General features: G+C 29.3%; 1 protein-coding gene across 1 annotated transcript; it reads left to right on the top strand.

The window, feature by feature from the left end:
* The first annotated feature begins 879 nt into the window (after nt 1-879).
* On the top strand, nt 880-9454 carry LOC124819615 (tRNA synthetase beta subunit family protein). The gene is made up of 20 exons (XM_047291169.2): nt 880-1008; nt 1107-1162; nt 1284-1384; nt 1927-2056; nt 2143-2258; nt 2676-2742; nt 3155-3196; nt 3307-3348; nt 3464-3540; nt 4698-4824; nt 4918-5085; nt 5790-5918; nt 6033-6164; nt 6261-6395; nt 7001-7075; nt 7931-8038; nt 8275-8370; nt 8477-8560; nt 8862-8946; nt 9079-9454. The coding sequence occupies exons 1-19, from the start codon at nt 951-953 to the stop codon at nt 8928-8930; spliced, it is 1812 nt and encodes a 603-aa protein (XP_047147125.1). The 5' UTR covers nt 880-950; the 3' UTR covers nt 8931-8946; nt 9079-9454.
* The last annotated feature ends 6391 nt before the right edge of the window (nt 9455-15845 follow it).

Raw genomic sequence — 15845 nt, forward strand, 5'->3', positions numbered from 1 at the left:
CATCTCCATTAAAACATATAACAAAACCATACAACAACATGCATTTTCTTGTAACAAAATCTATTTGAACTTATATTTCCTTAAAGATCTTGTCATGATACCAAGATCGGCTATTAGAGTTTAATAAAAAATACAATTAAACTTAATATAAAGAGACAGTTTATATGTGATATTTTACATTTTTATTTTTGTTGTGTATAATAAAGTGAGAGAAAAATAATAACACAACAAAATATTTTTTAAAGTTTATTATTTACAATAAAACATATTTTCTTCAAAATATTCTTATCATTAAAAAGTTGTGTGTGAAGTGAACAAATTGTCATGAAGAAGAAGAAGTATAAAGTTAGACATTGTTCTTATGGGTATTTTTTCACAACGTCCATATTTTATTTCTCCACCTCCACAAGTTAAGTGAAAAAGACAAATTTATCCTCATATTTTTCTCTTCATTTCCTTCATCCTCCATCATCGTATTTTTATAATTGAAAATGTGTTTTTTTTAACATTCTATACAAAATTTATATTTATAGACTATAAAATTCGAAATGTAAAATGAAAAATATATTTTTAATTATACAATCTATAGTATGAAATAAAAAAATATATTTTAATTTATACAATTCAAAAAATAAATTCATATTTCGAATTCTTAAACATATATTTTATTTTACTTTCTAAAAGTATAAATTTTAGCTTTCAAATTATATTCGAAAACATTTCCCAATATTTTGAAATTTAAAAAATTAGAGAGGATAAATTTGGAATTTTAAAGTGTATGGAGGTGACTAGAAGAAATAATAGAGGTGGAGGAAGAAACTCGGCCCTGTGTAATGGATTCAAAAGAGAAGCAACGGCCCATTTAAATACCTAGGAAAAGGTTTTGGGATTCCGAACATTTCTTTCTCCGTCGTGGTTGCACTCACTCACTCCGAGACCAAAACGGCGCCATGCCTACCGTCAGCGTGGGGCGGGATCGCCTGTTTGCAGCTCTAGGAAGAACTTACAGTGAGCTTCCATTTCTCAATTGCTCTGTTAACATATTTATCAAATTTCACTTCGACTTCACTGAATCGTCCATTTTGTTGTTGCCTTTCTTTATTCAGCGCAAGAGGAATTCGAAGACTTGTGCTTCCGTTTCGGGATCGAGCTCGATGACGTCGTAAGCATTTCACCGTCATTGTTATCGTCTAAACATGGAGCTTCGACCACTGCATTTTTAAATTAATAATAAATTTAATTGTTATAAACATCATCTGATGACTTCAGTCTGATTATACCAGACGACGGAGAAGGCAATTGTAAGGAAAGAAAAGCATCTGGACGAAGAAGAAGCTGCTGAGGATGAAGAAGTTATCTACAAGATCGAAGTTCCCGCCAATAGGTACACCGCTGTGACGTCTTTCATTTTTATTTTTTATTTTTGCTGCATTTAGGATTCAAGAAAATGTTTTAATCCTGTTAAGAATTTTGTTTTCGATCCATTTTTTTTACTTTGTCGGTTCTTTGACTCGTATGGTTGTATGGTTGTATTTACGGAGCGTTTAGTGTGGGTAATTTAATAAACTTGTCGATTTTTTTTGATAATCTTTTTCTCTTACCCGGTATTCATACTCTATTGCATTGTAAAACCGGGTTTTTATACTTCAGTGGGAGATTGACAAGAAAATTCAAACATGTTGATTTTTCAATAGGAATTAATGCTAGCGGGATTATATGTTGTACAAGAAAAGTTACACAAGTCAGAATGAGTGTTGTGGTTCACTGTTTTCTCATTGCAATTCTCAAATTACTGAATTTTATAACATGTTTGCTGCTAAGCGCATAACTTTTTAAAGCATGGTATTACAGCTTGTCACCCCGTTCTGTTGGATATATTTCCCTATCGCAAAATTGGTTATAATTTTGCTTTCTTGTTGCACATAGATATGACCTCCTGTGCCTTGAAGGGCTTGCTCAAGCCCTCCGTGTTTTCTGTGAGATTCAGGAGATCCCCAATTATAAACTATCTGACATTAGTAAGAATGAAATGCTGAAAATGCATGTGAAGCCGGAGGTAGTCTTGTAACTCTTGTTCTTTTGTTAGAATAGTTCTTTGCGAAGTTGAAAATGACATGTTTCTTTTCTCTTGAATCATTGAAGACTTCTGTGGTTCGTCCATTTGTTGTATGTGCTGTATTAAGAGGTGTAACTTTTGATAAAGCGAGATACAACAGCTTTATCGATCTCCAGGACAAGCTTCACCAAAACATATGTCGGTAATGTGATTTGCTTACTTCTTTATTCATGTTGAGCTGAATACTACTTGTCTCTGAAGTCTAACTAGAACAGGTTTCAAATTTGAATGCGTCCAAGTAATGTGTTTCTTGTTGCCAAGTTTGTGATGAACTACTTCCATACATTTTAGGATATAAAAAAAGTCTGTGTTATCAGACGAGTTTAGTTAATGATATTGTAAATTTTATTTTGAATGTTTTACTTTGCTAATTTGATAGAAAAATAGGTAAGTCCTCTGTGACAGTAGGTATTGGTTTAATTTTATTTACACTTTATGTACTTCTTTTTTCCCCATTAGTTTATCTTTATTGTGCTTTTGGTCTTCTCATGTCACGAAATACCTAAATTTTCTGGATGAATTTCAGTTAAATAATTGCATTCCTTTCTATATTTTGCAGGCGAAGAACACTTGTTGCTATCGGAACCCATGATCTGGATAAATTGGAGGGTCCTTTCACCTATGAGGTTTCTTTCATCGAATTGTAGATCATGAAATTTATAATGATGTGAAATTTGGATAGATAGATAACCTACAAACGTTAGGATTCAGATAGAAATCTGGGTACTATGTTTAAAGAAGTAGGAGACCTACAGCTTAGTGCTAACTAGAAGAGGAAGTTTCTTCCTGGCCACCTTTATTGATTACATCACTGACATATTAGTATGCTCTGACTGAGAACTTATTGGTATCAAAGGAAGCACAGTGAATCTTGACGTTTTTTACTGCTGTTTATTATCCAAATTCTCTCTGAATTTTTCCAAACCCAATTAACAAGAGAGACCTTAATAGCTGATGAACATTTTCTTGTGTAATTTAATTATATCGAATTATTGTACATCATCTGTAAAGGTAACTTTGCTAATATTTAATTTCCAGGCTTTGCCACCTTCAAGTATAACTTTTACGCCACTAAAGCAGGTGACATTTATTACACTACAGATAACATCATATAATGGACTTCAAATTTTTTATGTCAACCGCCAAACTTATCTTTTGTCTTCTTTCCCCCTTTTCTCTTTGCATGACAGGAAAGGAACTTCAGGGCTGATGAGTTGATGGAGTTCTACAAAGTAAGTTTTTTGTGTGATATTTTCCTTGTTGTATTTATAAACATTTATTAGGAACCCAGTAGAAGAAGGCTTAGAAGTTATTACATTTCTGAATACATGTTGGTTTGTTTGACAGTCAGATTTGAAACTAAAGAAATTCTTGCACATAATTGAGGATTCCCCTGTCTTCCCTGTATTATATGACAGTAAGAGGTATTGTGTTTTCATAGTATCCTTATATTTAGATTTTCAAAGATGTGAAATCTTGGCTCATCTGTGTTAGGCTACAAAAAAGTGCCATCCAAGATGCTATTTTCATTTATCCTGGCATTTAATATCGGTAAAATTACTCATTTTCTCCCTATACTTCGACGACTTTACCTTTTTTGCTCCTATACTTATAAATTATTGAATTTAGTTGTTAAACATATCTTTTTTAATATTCTTTAGCCTCAATGAACTGTAGGAACTAAAAGAGATTAAAAATGGTATGCATATTAGGGACTAAAAGGGATTAAAATGGTATTTTTCTTGTGAATAAAGTAGATTATTTTAGAGGGACCAATGGATAACGTTTGGACCACTATAGGGACTAAATCATTTATCTGTCATTTGCATTGCATTATGCTGTTAGAGTTTTGTAGAACTCTATGGGTAGTATACTCAGAGTATTATGGGTAGTTTTAAAAATATATATTTAATAAATGTAATTAAAATAAATAAAATCATGTATACATATTATATTTCTGGTCCATATAATATTTTTCATGGGGATGGCAAACCAGTGAGGCGCCCATCATGTAAGCAGTTCAGAGAGTGTAGATGCATGTAGATTATCCCCAAATTGCTGTTTATAGGGGTGGTAAGCAGTAACTATACTGTTTGTCCAACTGCCAGTGCTCACCCTCAAATCTGAGGATAAATTCGGCTAGAAGTTTAAGGGTAACTATAACGATTATGGCATGATAGGGAAAAAAGATCGACTTGACAGCTGTCTCAAAGTTATATTTTGATATCTTATTGGTTTGGATTCTAGTTTATAAAGATTAAACTGACAGGTTTTGAGCATAAAATATACATATATTGAATTCAATGTAAACACATACATGCAGATTAACAATTATATGGATGCATAAACTGAAACCATGAAAACTTTCATTTTTCTTCAATGAGATGCATTCCCGTTTCCCACTAAAATTTGATCAGGTTAACTTGCTGGTATTCTTTTAATAATTGCTCCTTGTAAAATTTCTGCTGTTTGTGCATTTTCTGAACAACTAACTGCTGAGTCTTGATCAATATGCTCTAACATTCTACTTACTTGCAGTTGTTGAATTAAACTATATTAATATGCTTGAGTATATTGACAGAACTGTGTTATCTTTACCCCCAATTATTAATGGTGCTCACTCAGCCATCACTCTGGAGACAAAGAATGTGTTTATTGAATGTACTGCTACTGATCTGACAAAGGCAAAGATTGTTTTAAATACAATGGTAGGGTAGTGAGTTTGTTGTATGTTTTTCCATTGCATTTTGTAAGCAATGCAATTGTTTTAGATGATGATACACTGTTTCATATTTTCTCAGGTAACAGCCTTCTCAGAATATTGTGCGGACAAGTTTGTCATTGAACCAGTTGAAGTGATTTCTTCTGATGGCAAGTCAAACATATACCCTGATTTATCTGTCTACAATATGGAAGTTTCTCTATCTTACATTACTGGATTGATTGGGGTATCTTTGGAGGCAGAAGAGGTAATTATTTTGCCGCTTCATATTGAGTGACGTGTTCCTGCACTTGCTGTTAACATATTTACTATATGATGTAGAATAATTTCGGATGCTTCTAGTTGCCGATTGTGAATGTCTAATTTTGTAGTGATGTTCCTTAATTATTTGAATTCTCGGTTCTAATAGTGCTGTCAACTTTTGGGTTGATTCGTGATCTTGGTGTGAAATTTGGTAAATGTGTGCTTTGAAACAGAAAATGAGTGATTAAATAATTTGTTAAAAATAAGGAATTATTAAAAGTTAAGCTTTCTGACAGATTTTGACATAAATTTCTTTTTATAGGTTTGTCCATATTTTATTTTTATGTTCAGAAGATAGCTTAATCTTTTTTCTGTTTCATTTGAGACATTCACATTAGAATATAAAAAGCTCAAGCAAGACAGACTGTTGGCCTTGTTTTCTTCTCTTTTTAGTTTTAATTGTGATTGTAAATTTCCATATTAATATATCTCAAGGATTTATTTTTGTACATGTTATGAAAACTTTTTTTACTTCTAGTTTTGGTTACTCATTTGTTAGTGTTAAATTTCCTTAACTTTTATCTTTTTAGTCTTTATGTTGCTGATGCTTGTCTCTGGTGCACGATCAGTGCTCTTGCATATTAGCAATATCAAGTGAAACAAATATTCTCGAACTTACTGGTTCATAATCTTCCCACATTCCTTCAGGTCACTAAGTTCTTAAATCGGATGCAATTGCATGCCAAGCAGTCTACGTCTGCTAAAAAGCAGTGTAACTTTATAGTGTCGGTACCTCCGACTAGAAGTGATGTTCTTCATCCATGTGATGTTATGGAGGTATGGATAATGACAGACTTTCTCATTCCTGAATGTATATTGGATCTAGTGTGTGGTGTGTATGTTTTACTGACAAGGCGTGCCTTTTTTATTTTTGGTTTTTTCTATCTATAGGATGTCGCAATTGCTTATGGATTCAATAGTATTAAGGATAAAGCTGTAGCAGATAATAAGGGCTCAAAGAGGCTGGCTGGTTCCCTGACTCTACTTCCACTGAACGAGATAAGTGACCTTATCCGAAAAGAGGTATAAAACAAAATAACAGAACATATTATTCTTGTGATTGGAGAAGTTGATGTTTCATGTGTAAATTTCCATAAAATGTCTTGATCTTCTTTTCAGGTTGCATTGATTGGGTTTACAGAGGTCTTGACATTTATACTCTGCTCTAAAAAGGAAAACTTTGCCATGCTTAACCGCAAAGACGATAAATCTAGAGCAGTTATCATTGGAAACCCCAGATCTTCGGACTTTGAGGTTTAAACACTTTATCTTTCTTTTCTGACACTGTTAAGCTTTATAACTATTTATTTAATTGCAATGAAAACATAAGATCTCTTAAAATGGCCCCTCTTCACATTGTTTCTTTCTTTAGTTGTTTTGCATAGTTCTTGTTGGTGGTTTATATATTCTTTCCTGTCAGCAAACAGTTTTGAGTTCTTATAGCCTTTACTTATGTGTTATGTTATTGATTCATCCTCTTTATTTTCATGATCTTGGTACTGTTATACATGACTATTTTTGGTTAATTGCAGGAGGAAATTATACATAGATACACTATTCATGCTAATTTTAGATGAAATTAAGATAAATGAAAATAAGAGCATGCTACAGTATACATACAAGAGGATAGCAATGCAGATGCATCCAGCTGACCATCTAGAAATCAATTCACAAAGCTTACTCCTTATCTTTGATGATATTTTCTCATTAGATCACTGTTTTATTTTCCTTTTTTTTTGTACCCTATATTGAGTTGGAAACATCGGAACTGATATTCTCCTTTGTTTTTTTGTTTTTTTTTTGCTTTCATTTTTTCTTGAAGTCATGTACTGTAATTTTTAAATCTTACCTGTATTCAGGCTGTGCGAACTAGTCTTATGCCTGGCATTTTGAAAACTGTTGCTCACAACAAGGATCATCCAAAGCCTATAAAGGTATTATTTTCAGTTCTTCCTTTGGGTGTTTGGTTTTTTTTATCATAAATCTTTACAACCATATTTTCCGTTTTTGATTTAGTTATATATTTCAATCTTACATTTTATTCTGTATTGTAAATTATTGTCCAAATCATTATGTTATTTTAACATTGAGCATGTGCTGTTAATGTGAATGTATCTAGAGAAATTAATCTTTTGTATTTGTGATATCATTTTTAAAGAAAACAACAATAAATGGCATATACATAATCGGAAAACAGTAAAGAAAGCCTTAAACTGGCTTGTAATGTAAATAAAAGCTGCAAATGAAAGGAAAAGTAAACGTAAAAAGCAATTGGAAGTTGGAACAAAGATGATTTTGCGGTGTCTGGGCACATCTTGAGTGGCTTATAAATTCTTCATATGGACTGCTGCAAAAAGTGTGTAAGCAGTAACCGCTTAAACTGTCTCATCCCTTGAATTTGAGTCTTTTCCCACTCGGTCTGTCTTCCTTTGTCATTATTGAATAATAGGGCCTTTATTAAGTCATTTGACTTTGATTTCATCCTCCAAAAACTGTAAAATTGTTTTTTGTACTGTACCCTGCCATGATGTTATAACATGTGTCCAATTACCTTTTGTTTAAAACTTCCTTTTAGGTGCCAGAGACAATTGTTGATTTAATAATTAATTAGCATGTGCAACTTTTAGTGATTTTCATTCAAAAATATTTCAAGGCATGGTAGTGTCTTTTGAAGATTCAAACTTTCAAAATTATTGTTTACTCTTCCTCTAATGTGTACATTTCTATTTTTGTTTTTCTTTTGTGTTGCAAGTTTGTAAGAATACGTATCTATCTTAAATGTGTTTCAGATTTTTGAAGTGGGTGATGTAGCACTTCTGGATGATACTAGAGATGTTGGTGCAAAAAATCTTCGCCAACTTGCTGCTCTGTACTGTGGTGCTAATGCCGGATTTGAGGTATATGACGCTTCATTTGGTTGTTTGGTATTTCAATACAAGTAGCTATATTTACTTGATTGACTAGAACTCCGGTACTGCTTAGAATTTAAAGTAGCTATATTTTCAACAAAAAATCATATCTAAAATAAATTACTGCTTTTCACTTACAATCTATTATTCCTTGACATGGTAAAAATAAATGGGATGGCTGTATTTCAATATATATATATATATAAATATCCAATTATATGCAGATAATTCACGGCTTGGTCGACAGAGTAATGGAAAAGAACGGTGTTCCCTTTGTTTCACCTGGTGATAAGTTGGGGTATTACATTGAGCGGTCAGATGTAAGTGAATAACATTGCATAGGAGTTGTCTTTTTTATTTTGTCCTATTTTTGCGATATTTATTCTGCTTAAGATAATTTATGTATGACTCATTTGCCCATTGAAGGAACCCGAGTTTCTTGCCGGTAGACAAGCTAGAATCATTTACAAGGGAAAGCATGCCGGCACTTTTGGCATTGTTCATCCCGAGGTACTTGTAATCGCTAAAATTATGTCATCGTCTTGTTGTAATATGTCCAAATAGCATATAATCTGCAATTCCTTTTTTTTAAAATTTTGGTAATATATTTTTTAGGTAGTCAAGGTATATATAATATGCGTATTTTGGGATGCGTGAATGGAAATTAAGTACTGCATAACTTTTTTATCTGTTCACCTGACCATGGTTTCTACCTATGTTTTTCCATACAGTGACATTATTCTTTCGGAACGAAATATTTTGGAGTCGTATATAATACAACTATTAATTGTGTTTTTATATATACTTTCAGGTACTCAACAACTTCGACATTCCTGATCCATGCTCCTTTGTTGAACTTAACATAGAAAGCTTCTTGTGATCATTTGTATCAATTAGTAAGTGTCATCCGAAACTTATTCTTGTTAGTTTTTATTTTTTTTTCATGCTGTTGCTCATGTCATTCACCTCTATTCCCCGAACTGCTACATTGCCTCCTTAGGTAAAATTCTGGCTTGGTTTTTATGCAGGTACGCTTTGACCGAATCACGCTTCAAAAAATATATAGATATTTATCAAACTGGGAATCACGATGCAAACGCCTTCTTCCCCATACATGTCTGGTCTGCAATTAGAACTACGCTTGCTGGGAAGCGGAATGTAACTTAGGGTGTTTTGTTCATTATATAGATGTATTATTTTTTACCGAGTTTTGTCGTTATTACATGTTTAGAATATCTGAAGTTACGAATTTGTTAATAGGTATAATCTCTACCATAATTAGTTATTTTCAAACACGCTTAATTTTGGTTTTAAATCGAGACTGCAAGGATATTGATTCCTTTGAAAATTGTCAATACAAAAGGTGTCTGCTGCTTGGGCTGCGGCAGTTTTTCTTGCCTTTTAGATTAGGGTGTTTCTTTCTCCGCTCTATTTTTTTTTCTGCAAATCTATAATTCTCGAACTACTTGTCATTAAAATTATAATATAAATCTTTAACTTTTGTTTTAGTATTTTTTGGATTGGATGCTTGAAGGCATTTTTGAAAACGAAAAATATTTTTCAGAATATTCAATTCAAAAAGTATAAAAAAACATTTTATATTGAATATTCCACTAAATTTGGTAATATCTTTTGGAGCATCTAATCTCAAATATAAAATTGTTTTTCAAACTGAATACTTTAGAATGTAATTATAGATTTGAAAATACATTTTAAAATATATTAAAAATTATATTTGAAATGGAGTGTTTTGAAAGGTATTTTTAGATATGAAAATATTTCTTCAAAATATTCTTTTGGATTGAATGTTTTGGAAAATATTTTTTGAAATGTTTGTTTCGGAATATCAAAAAATATTGTTTTCGAAATGGTGAATAATAATAATAATAATGTAATAGTAATACCAATCATAGTGATAATAATTGTCCTAATAAAAATTCAAAATCGCATTTCATTACTCCAAAATTTTGTCTTGTGTAAGGTTTTTAAATCCAGTTCATTCCAAAATTCATTTTCACATTTTTACACGTTGTAAATCTAAAGATAATTTGTCATTTTTTTTTATCAAAATCTATGTCATTACCACTCAAAACAATGTAAAATATAATATGTACTCGTTTCACAAAAAAAATGTTTTAACTAAGAATTAGTATTTCTCACTTTTTTTCTTTTAGAAATTTGAACAAAAATCGTTCTCTAAATCTTACTTCATTCTCCAATTCCATAATTCGGTCAAGAAAATTAAGATGGTTTCTTGTTTTTTTTAAAGATTATTCCAATATATTTATTAATTCAAGTATGACATTTAATTACAATAAAAAAAACTCCTCAATAGAAAAAAAACATTAATAATTCAAAAACATATTCACATCTTTATACAAATTGTATATTACAAAGAAGTATTTATAATTGTAAAACAAAATGTTACAAATACTCTCTTACAAAAAAAACTGATAATTTGTATGATTGAAAGATAACTAAAACTAAATAGGATGGAATAAAACATTATAAAAAAAATTTAACTCAACATCCCACCTACAATTTTCACATGAGTTTTTAATATTATTATCATCGTCTTCACTATCCACTATTTTCCAAGAGTGACACTTCTTCATATTCCAACCATTGCATTGTCTCTCAGAACATAAAGGAGTTGAATTGCGCACCAGTGTTCCATAAGGTTTTCTCCATAAGTTTCCCAACAAAGTTACTACTTTATTTCTACACCTTACAACACACTTGACATTTCTCAGAAATTGCATATACTTAACTCCTTCTTTTCTTAAATCACTATCATATGAACATAATAAGATCAAACCATATACATATTTTGCTTCAAGATAACCCTTTTTGGCAGCCATTTTCAAGTCATTAATGCCTTTTTCAATATTTCCCTTATATCTGATTATTTCTCTTAATCCCTCCCTATACAAAGCTTCAATATTTCCACTTTCTTTACAACTTTGCATGAAAATATCAAATGCCCTTGCCTTTTCTTTACATGACCATGAAATCAAAGAAAACTTTTCTAAAGAAATTTGTTGCCACATATAATTGTCTTTTGTGGCATGCAAAAAATCTCTACAACATACTTTCATGTTGTAATGATCAATGCAAGATTCAGAACTTACCTTTGCAACCACATTAAGTAATAAGTCTGTGGGAAGTGATTTGATTGGAAACAATGTAGATTTGTCATCTTCAGTGCGTTGTCTTTTGTTATCTTTCTGAAGTGATTCTTCCATTCCAATCAAATGAGCATACTCATTGCTTTCATGGCATTGCCTCTTCTTGGACTGTGCCTTCATCGATTTTGAAGTTGTCATGTTTACTTGATATTGAGATTCAAATTTGAAGATTCAAAATAAAAAATTGTATGATAGTGAATGATGAAATATGTCTCAGTGTGAGTTATATATATAAAAGGTTTAGAAGATTTATACGAAATATTTTGTATATAAATCAAATATGATAAATACATATTAAATATCAATTTTTATTAACTTTTTTTAAATGATTATAGTTTTATTTTATCTTATCTTATCTAATATAATAATTACGAGTGTGATAGTTAAAAGGAAGATAAATTCCTTTAAAAATAATAAAAGATATGAATATTACTGTCATACATAAAAATAAATTATTTGATTTAAAAATAAGTTAATGGTTTATTTTAAAACGAGTAAAAATGTGAAAAGATATAAATTATATATACATATAAACACTAGCCAAAATAATAGATATTGATATCTATTTAATCTTATTTACCATTTTAATCTGTTTTATAATATTTATCTTATTAGTTCTAAAAATAATAAATAGATAATGTAATATATTTTAACCCCATTTACCACGTTGATCTATATCAATATTATGTTATTAATTCTGAATATACTAAATAAATCTTTTTTGTGTACTTTTTTCTTTACCAATTGATATTCTATTACATTTATTTTATTGATTCTAAATATGATGAATTAATATTTTATTTTATGTTATTGTGTTTCACTGTCTATATTATCTTATTTGTCGATTTAATTTTATAAATATCATGTTTTGATTCAAACAAACAATAAATAAATATTTCTAAGTATTTTTCCATTACTATTTAATTTTAATTATTATTTACTCTGAGTATGATAAATAGATAATTTATATTTTTGGTCAATTTAATATTTTTACCAAATTTCTTTAATTGAATTTGTATATTAATCGATTTTGCAATTTATTTTATCTTGTCTGCCCATTAAATCTTTCGCCAGATAAATAATTTTTGTGATTTTTATTTATTACGGATTTAGTATTTTATTAATATATATTTTATTGAATCTGAATAGAATAAATGAATATTTGTCCTATTATTCAATTTAATCTTATTAATTGTGAGGATGATTAATATTTCTAACCATATATTTTATCCAATTTATCAGTTTCATCTTTTACCAATATTATCTCAACGATATTTGAAAGTGTGAAATGAGTGTTTCTATTAATTTTATATAATATTTATAATTTAATATTTTATCATTGTTGATGATGAGAATTTTATTATACTATTAGATAGTATATTTTTCTTATTCTATCTTATTTTAAGAGGTTAACTTAAATATTTATTTAAATTTTAATTATATATATTATATTATTTTTATATGTGACTTGTAATGAACGAAATGTTAAAGAAGAAACTATATATATAATGTAACTTATATGAAAGAGGAAAAAACAATAATGGTGTTAAATAATGACGTATAAAGTTATTTTAAATGAATAATTAGTTTTTTTTTTAAATTTCTGTGTAAATAATAGACTAATAATTTGATACCGAAATATAAAAAATTAAAAGAGTTATTTACGGTAAACTAAAAATATGTAATAAATATCAAAATTTATAATATAATACTTTTTAAAAATAAAATTTAAATCATATTATTTCTAAATAATATATATATATATATATATATATATATATATATATTCTTAATTTTAATTATGTGTCTTATTTGAAATTAACATATACTTTTTATTTTATATATCTTTATTTATCATATGAAAATAAAATAATAAAATATATTATTTATTCTACAAAATCATTCTAAAGATTTATAACTTAATTAGACCAAGTCAAAGGTGGATGGTTTATTTTTTTCATCTCCAGTAAGTTATTTTATTATCACGTTTTAGTTTTTTTTTTTCTTTCTTTTTTCGTTCTCTGTTTTAATTTTATGAATGGACATATTTCATTTTATAATTTTAAGAGTGACTTTAAAATATTATTAAATATAAAATAAAAAAAATTGAGTATATGTTCTTATAAATACTAATTTAATTATATTAACATTGTTAGATTGACTAAAATAAATAAATAAATATTTCTATGCATTTTTATATTAATTAATATTTTAATATTTTTTAGTAATACTATCTTTTTTACAGCGATCATGATAGCCAGAGATTTTATCTATCGAAACATGATAATAGATCTGGCTATGTATTTAATTTTATTGACCAGAATAATCTTTTAATAATATTATAATAGTTATGGAAATAATAAATTGATCATGTTACTTAATTTATCTTATTTATACAATATTATTTTATAGATTTTTTTAATATGATAAATAACTTTTTCATACTATTTTTCCCTTCACTACATTATTATTTCATTGTATTTATTTTATTGATTCTAAATATGACTAAGAGATATTTTATTTTATTTTACACCATCTATATTATCATTTGCCGCTTTAATTTCAGAAATATTGACTCTTTGATTCTCGGCGAATAATAAAGAATACTTTAGGTATTTTTATAAATAAATATTTATTTTATTTACTACGAGTATGATAAATAAACATTTTATCTTATTGGGCGCAATCTAATAATTTAATGTTTTTACCAATTTGTTTTCTTGAATCTATATAGGCTTAATTTTACTCCAATTTGTTTGAAAAATTCAATATGATACATAAATTTTAATTAATAAAATTAAATCTTTTTAGTTTTTAAAAATATCTAATTATGTTTTTTTATAGATTGTGTTAAAGATTCATAATATTTTATATTTATTTTATCATTTTTCTTAATCTGTTGCGTTTGGTGTAACATTTCATTTTTAATAACACTAATATGAAAACATCACATATTCAATAAATAAAAATAGTTAATTTAAAATAAAACATATGAAATATGTTATCTAATAATAACCATAACAACAAACTTTATATACAACAACACTCTAACACTATGAGTTTCTAACTTTAAAGATACTAGCACTATTCAATTTATTCTATGCTTCTCTTCCAAGATCCATCAAACTTGTAATTATTTCGATGATTACATTGAGCCCAAACCATTACTCCTTTAACAACTTCTCTACCCGCTTCTTCTACTTTTACACTCCAAAAAAAAATATTTGATTAGGAACCATTGACATTGGTTCTACTTTAGACACCAAGACAATATTGAATGCCACTACTCCTAGGTGGTAATTCTACCACAACTACAATCACGCACTTCTATTATTCACTTGTCTTTGTCAAACATCTTTGATTCACATAAAACTTGCCCACATCTTTTAGCTTAATCCATATTCGATGCATAACTACTAGTTAACCCTTTTGAAACCAGGAATATCTCTGGAAGATCGAAATCCACTAGAATGAGATTGGAGAACTACCAATCCACTCTTGATATAAACTTTGATCCTGAATCCTTTGATCACCACAAGACATGTCACACATTCAAGAAATTTTCACTTGATCACAACTATAGAAAAACGATCCACTCAACTTAAAGCCCTCTTCAAGAATCAACTTCTTCAACTTTATCTTATCTGGCATACAAACTCTACCTCTAAACCTCAACACACCATCTAACCCCATCCTCAACACTCTGGCTTGAACCGTATCAATCAACCTCACTATACTTTGTAGTTTAGGATCCAATAACTATTTCTCTTTGATCAAACTTAGAAGATCACTAGATATAGTTAGGCTACTACGTTTAATGAAATAAGTTCCAAACTTCTTGTGCAACTCCAAGTCTCTTAACTTCTCAACCCATTCAAGCTCTCTGATCATTTGTGATAACCACTTCAACAACTTCTATCGTAGACACCCTTTTAGCTTTTTTTCAAGACTTTTCTTCTCCTTTATTCATTCATTGTGCTTCAAACTCACTAGCATAGATTTTCCTTACAAAACTGATTTTCTATTGTGCTTCTTCCTTCAATGCTTGGAATCTTTCACCTTAGCCCACAGTCAACCCTTACTTATGTACTAATCACTAATCTTGAACATCTTAACTAATCTTGACTTCGATTTGACACTTGTTGAGAAGGTCCAACCATCTTCTTTTGATTGTTGAACTAAGCACAAAACCTTAATGATACTTCATTCTTATCAATACTATGTTTTCCTAACTTAGAAAACCCACCTTACCTGACTGCTTCTCAAATGTTATTTCAACTTAGTCTCCTTTCCTAAAGATTGATCCCTTTGTTTACTTTAAGATTCATATATCCTTCATGTTGGAAGTCCCATGAGATAAGGCCAAATTATAATATATAAGTGGGATGCAAACCTCACCATACAAACTGGTTTGTGAGGATGAGTTAGGCTTAAAAATCACTTTCTAATATGGTATCAGAGTCATGCTTATAGCCTATCCTAGTAAGATCTATATGAGCATTTTGTTCCACCGTTGTTGAGTCACTATTGGACTACCCATTAATTTTATTCTTACGCTCGAGATGTCTATACCTCGGTATGAAGGGGGTGTTGAAAGTCTCACGAGA

This window comes from Vigna umbellata, chromosome 1 (genome assembly GCF_029865625.1).
Source record: "Vigna umbellata cultivar VRB3 chromosome 1, Vumbellata_1.0, whole genome shotgun sequence".
NCBI classification, from domain to species: Eukaryota; Viridiplantae; Streptophyta; class Magnoliopsida; order Fabales; family Fabaceae; genus Vigna; species Vigna umbellata.

What these genes read in the sequence shown, in the direction of transcription:
- LOC124819615 (XM_047291169.2), top strand. Translation starts at nt 951, where the DNA reads ATGCCTACCGTCAGCGTGGGGCGGGATCGCCTGTTTGCAGCTCTAGGA. An exon ending in CTTCACCAAAACATATGTCG is followed by an intron (nt 2,259 to 2,675) that starts GTAATGTGATTT and finishes TATATTTTGCAG; the next exon opens with GCGAAGAACACTTGTTGCTA. An exon ending in GTATTATATGACAGTAAGAG is followed by an intron (nt 3,541 to 4,697) that starts GTATTGTGTTTT and finishes GTATATTGACAG; the next exon opens with AACTGTGTTATCTTTACCCC.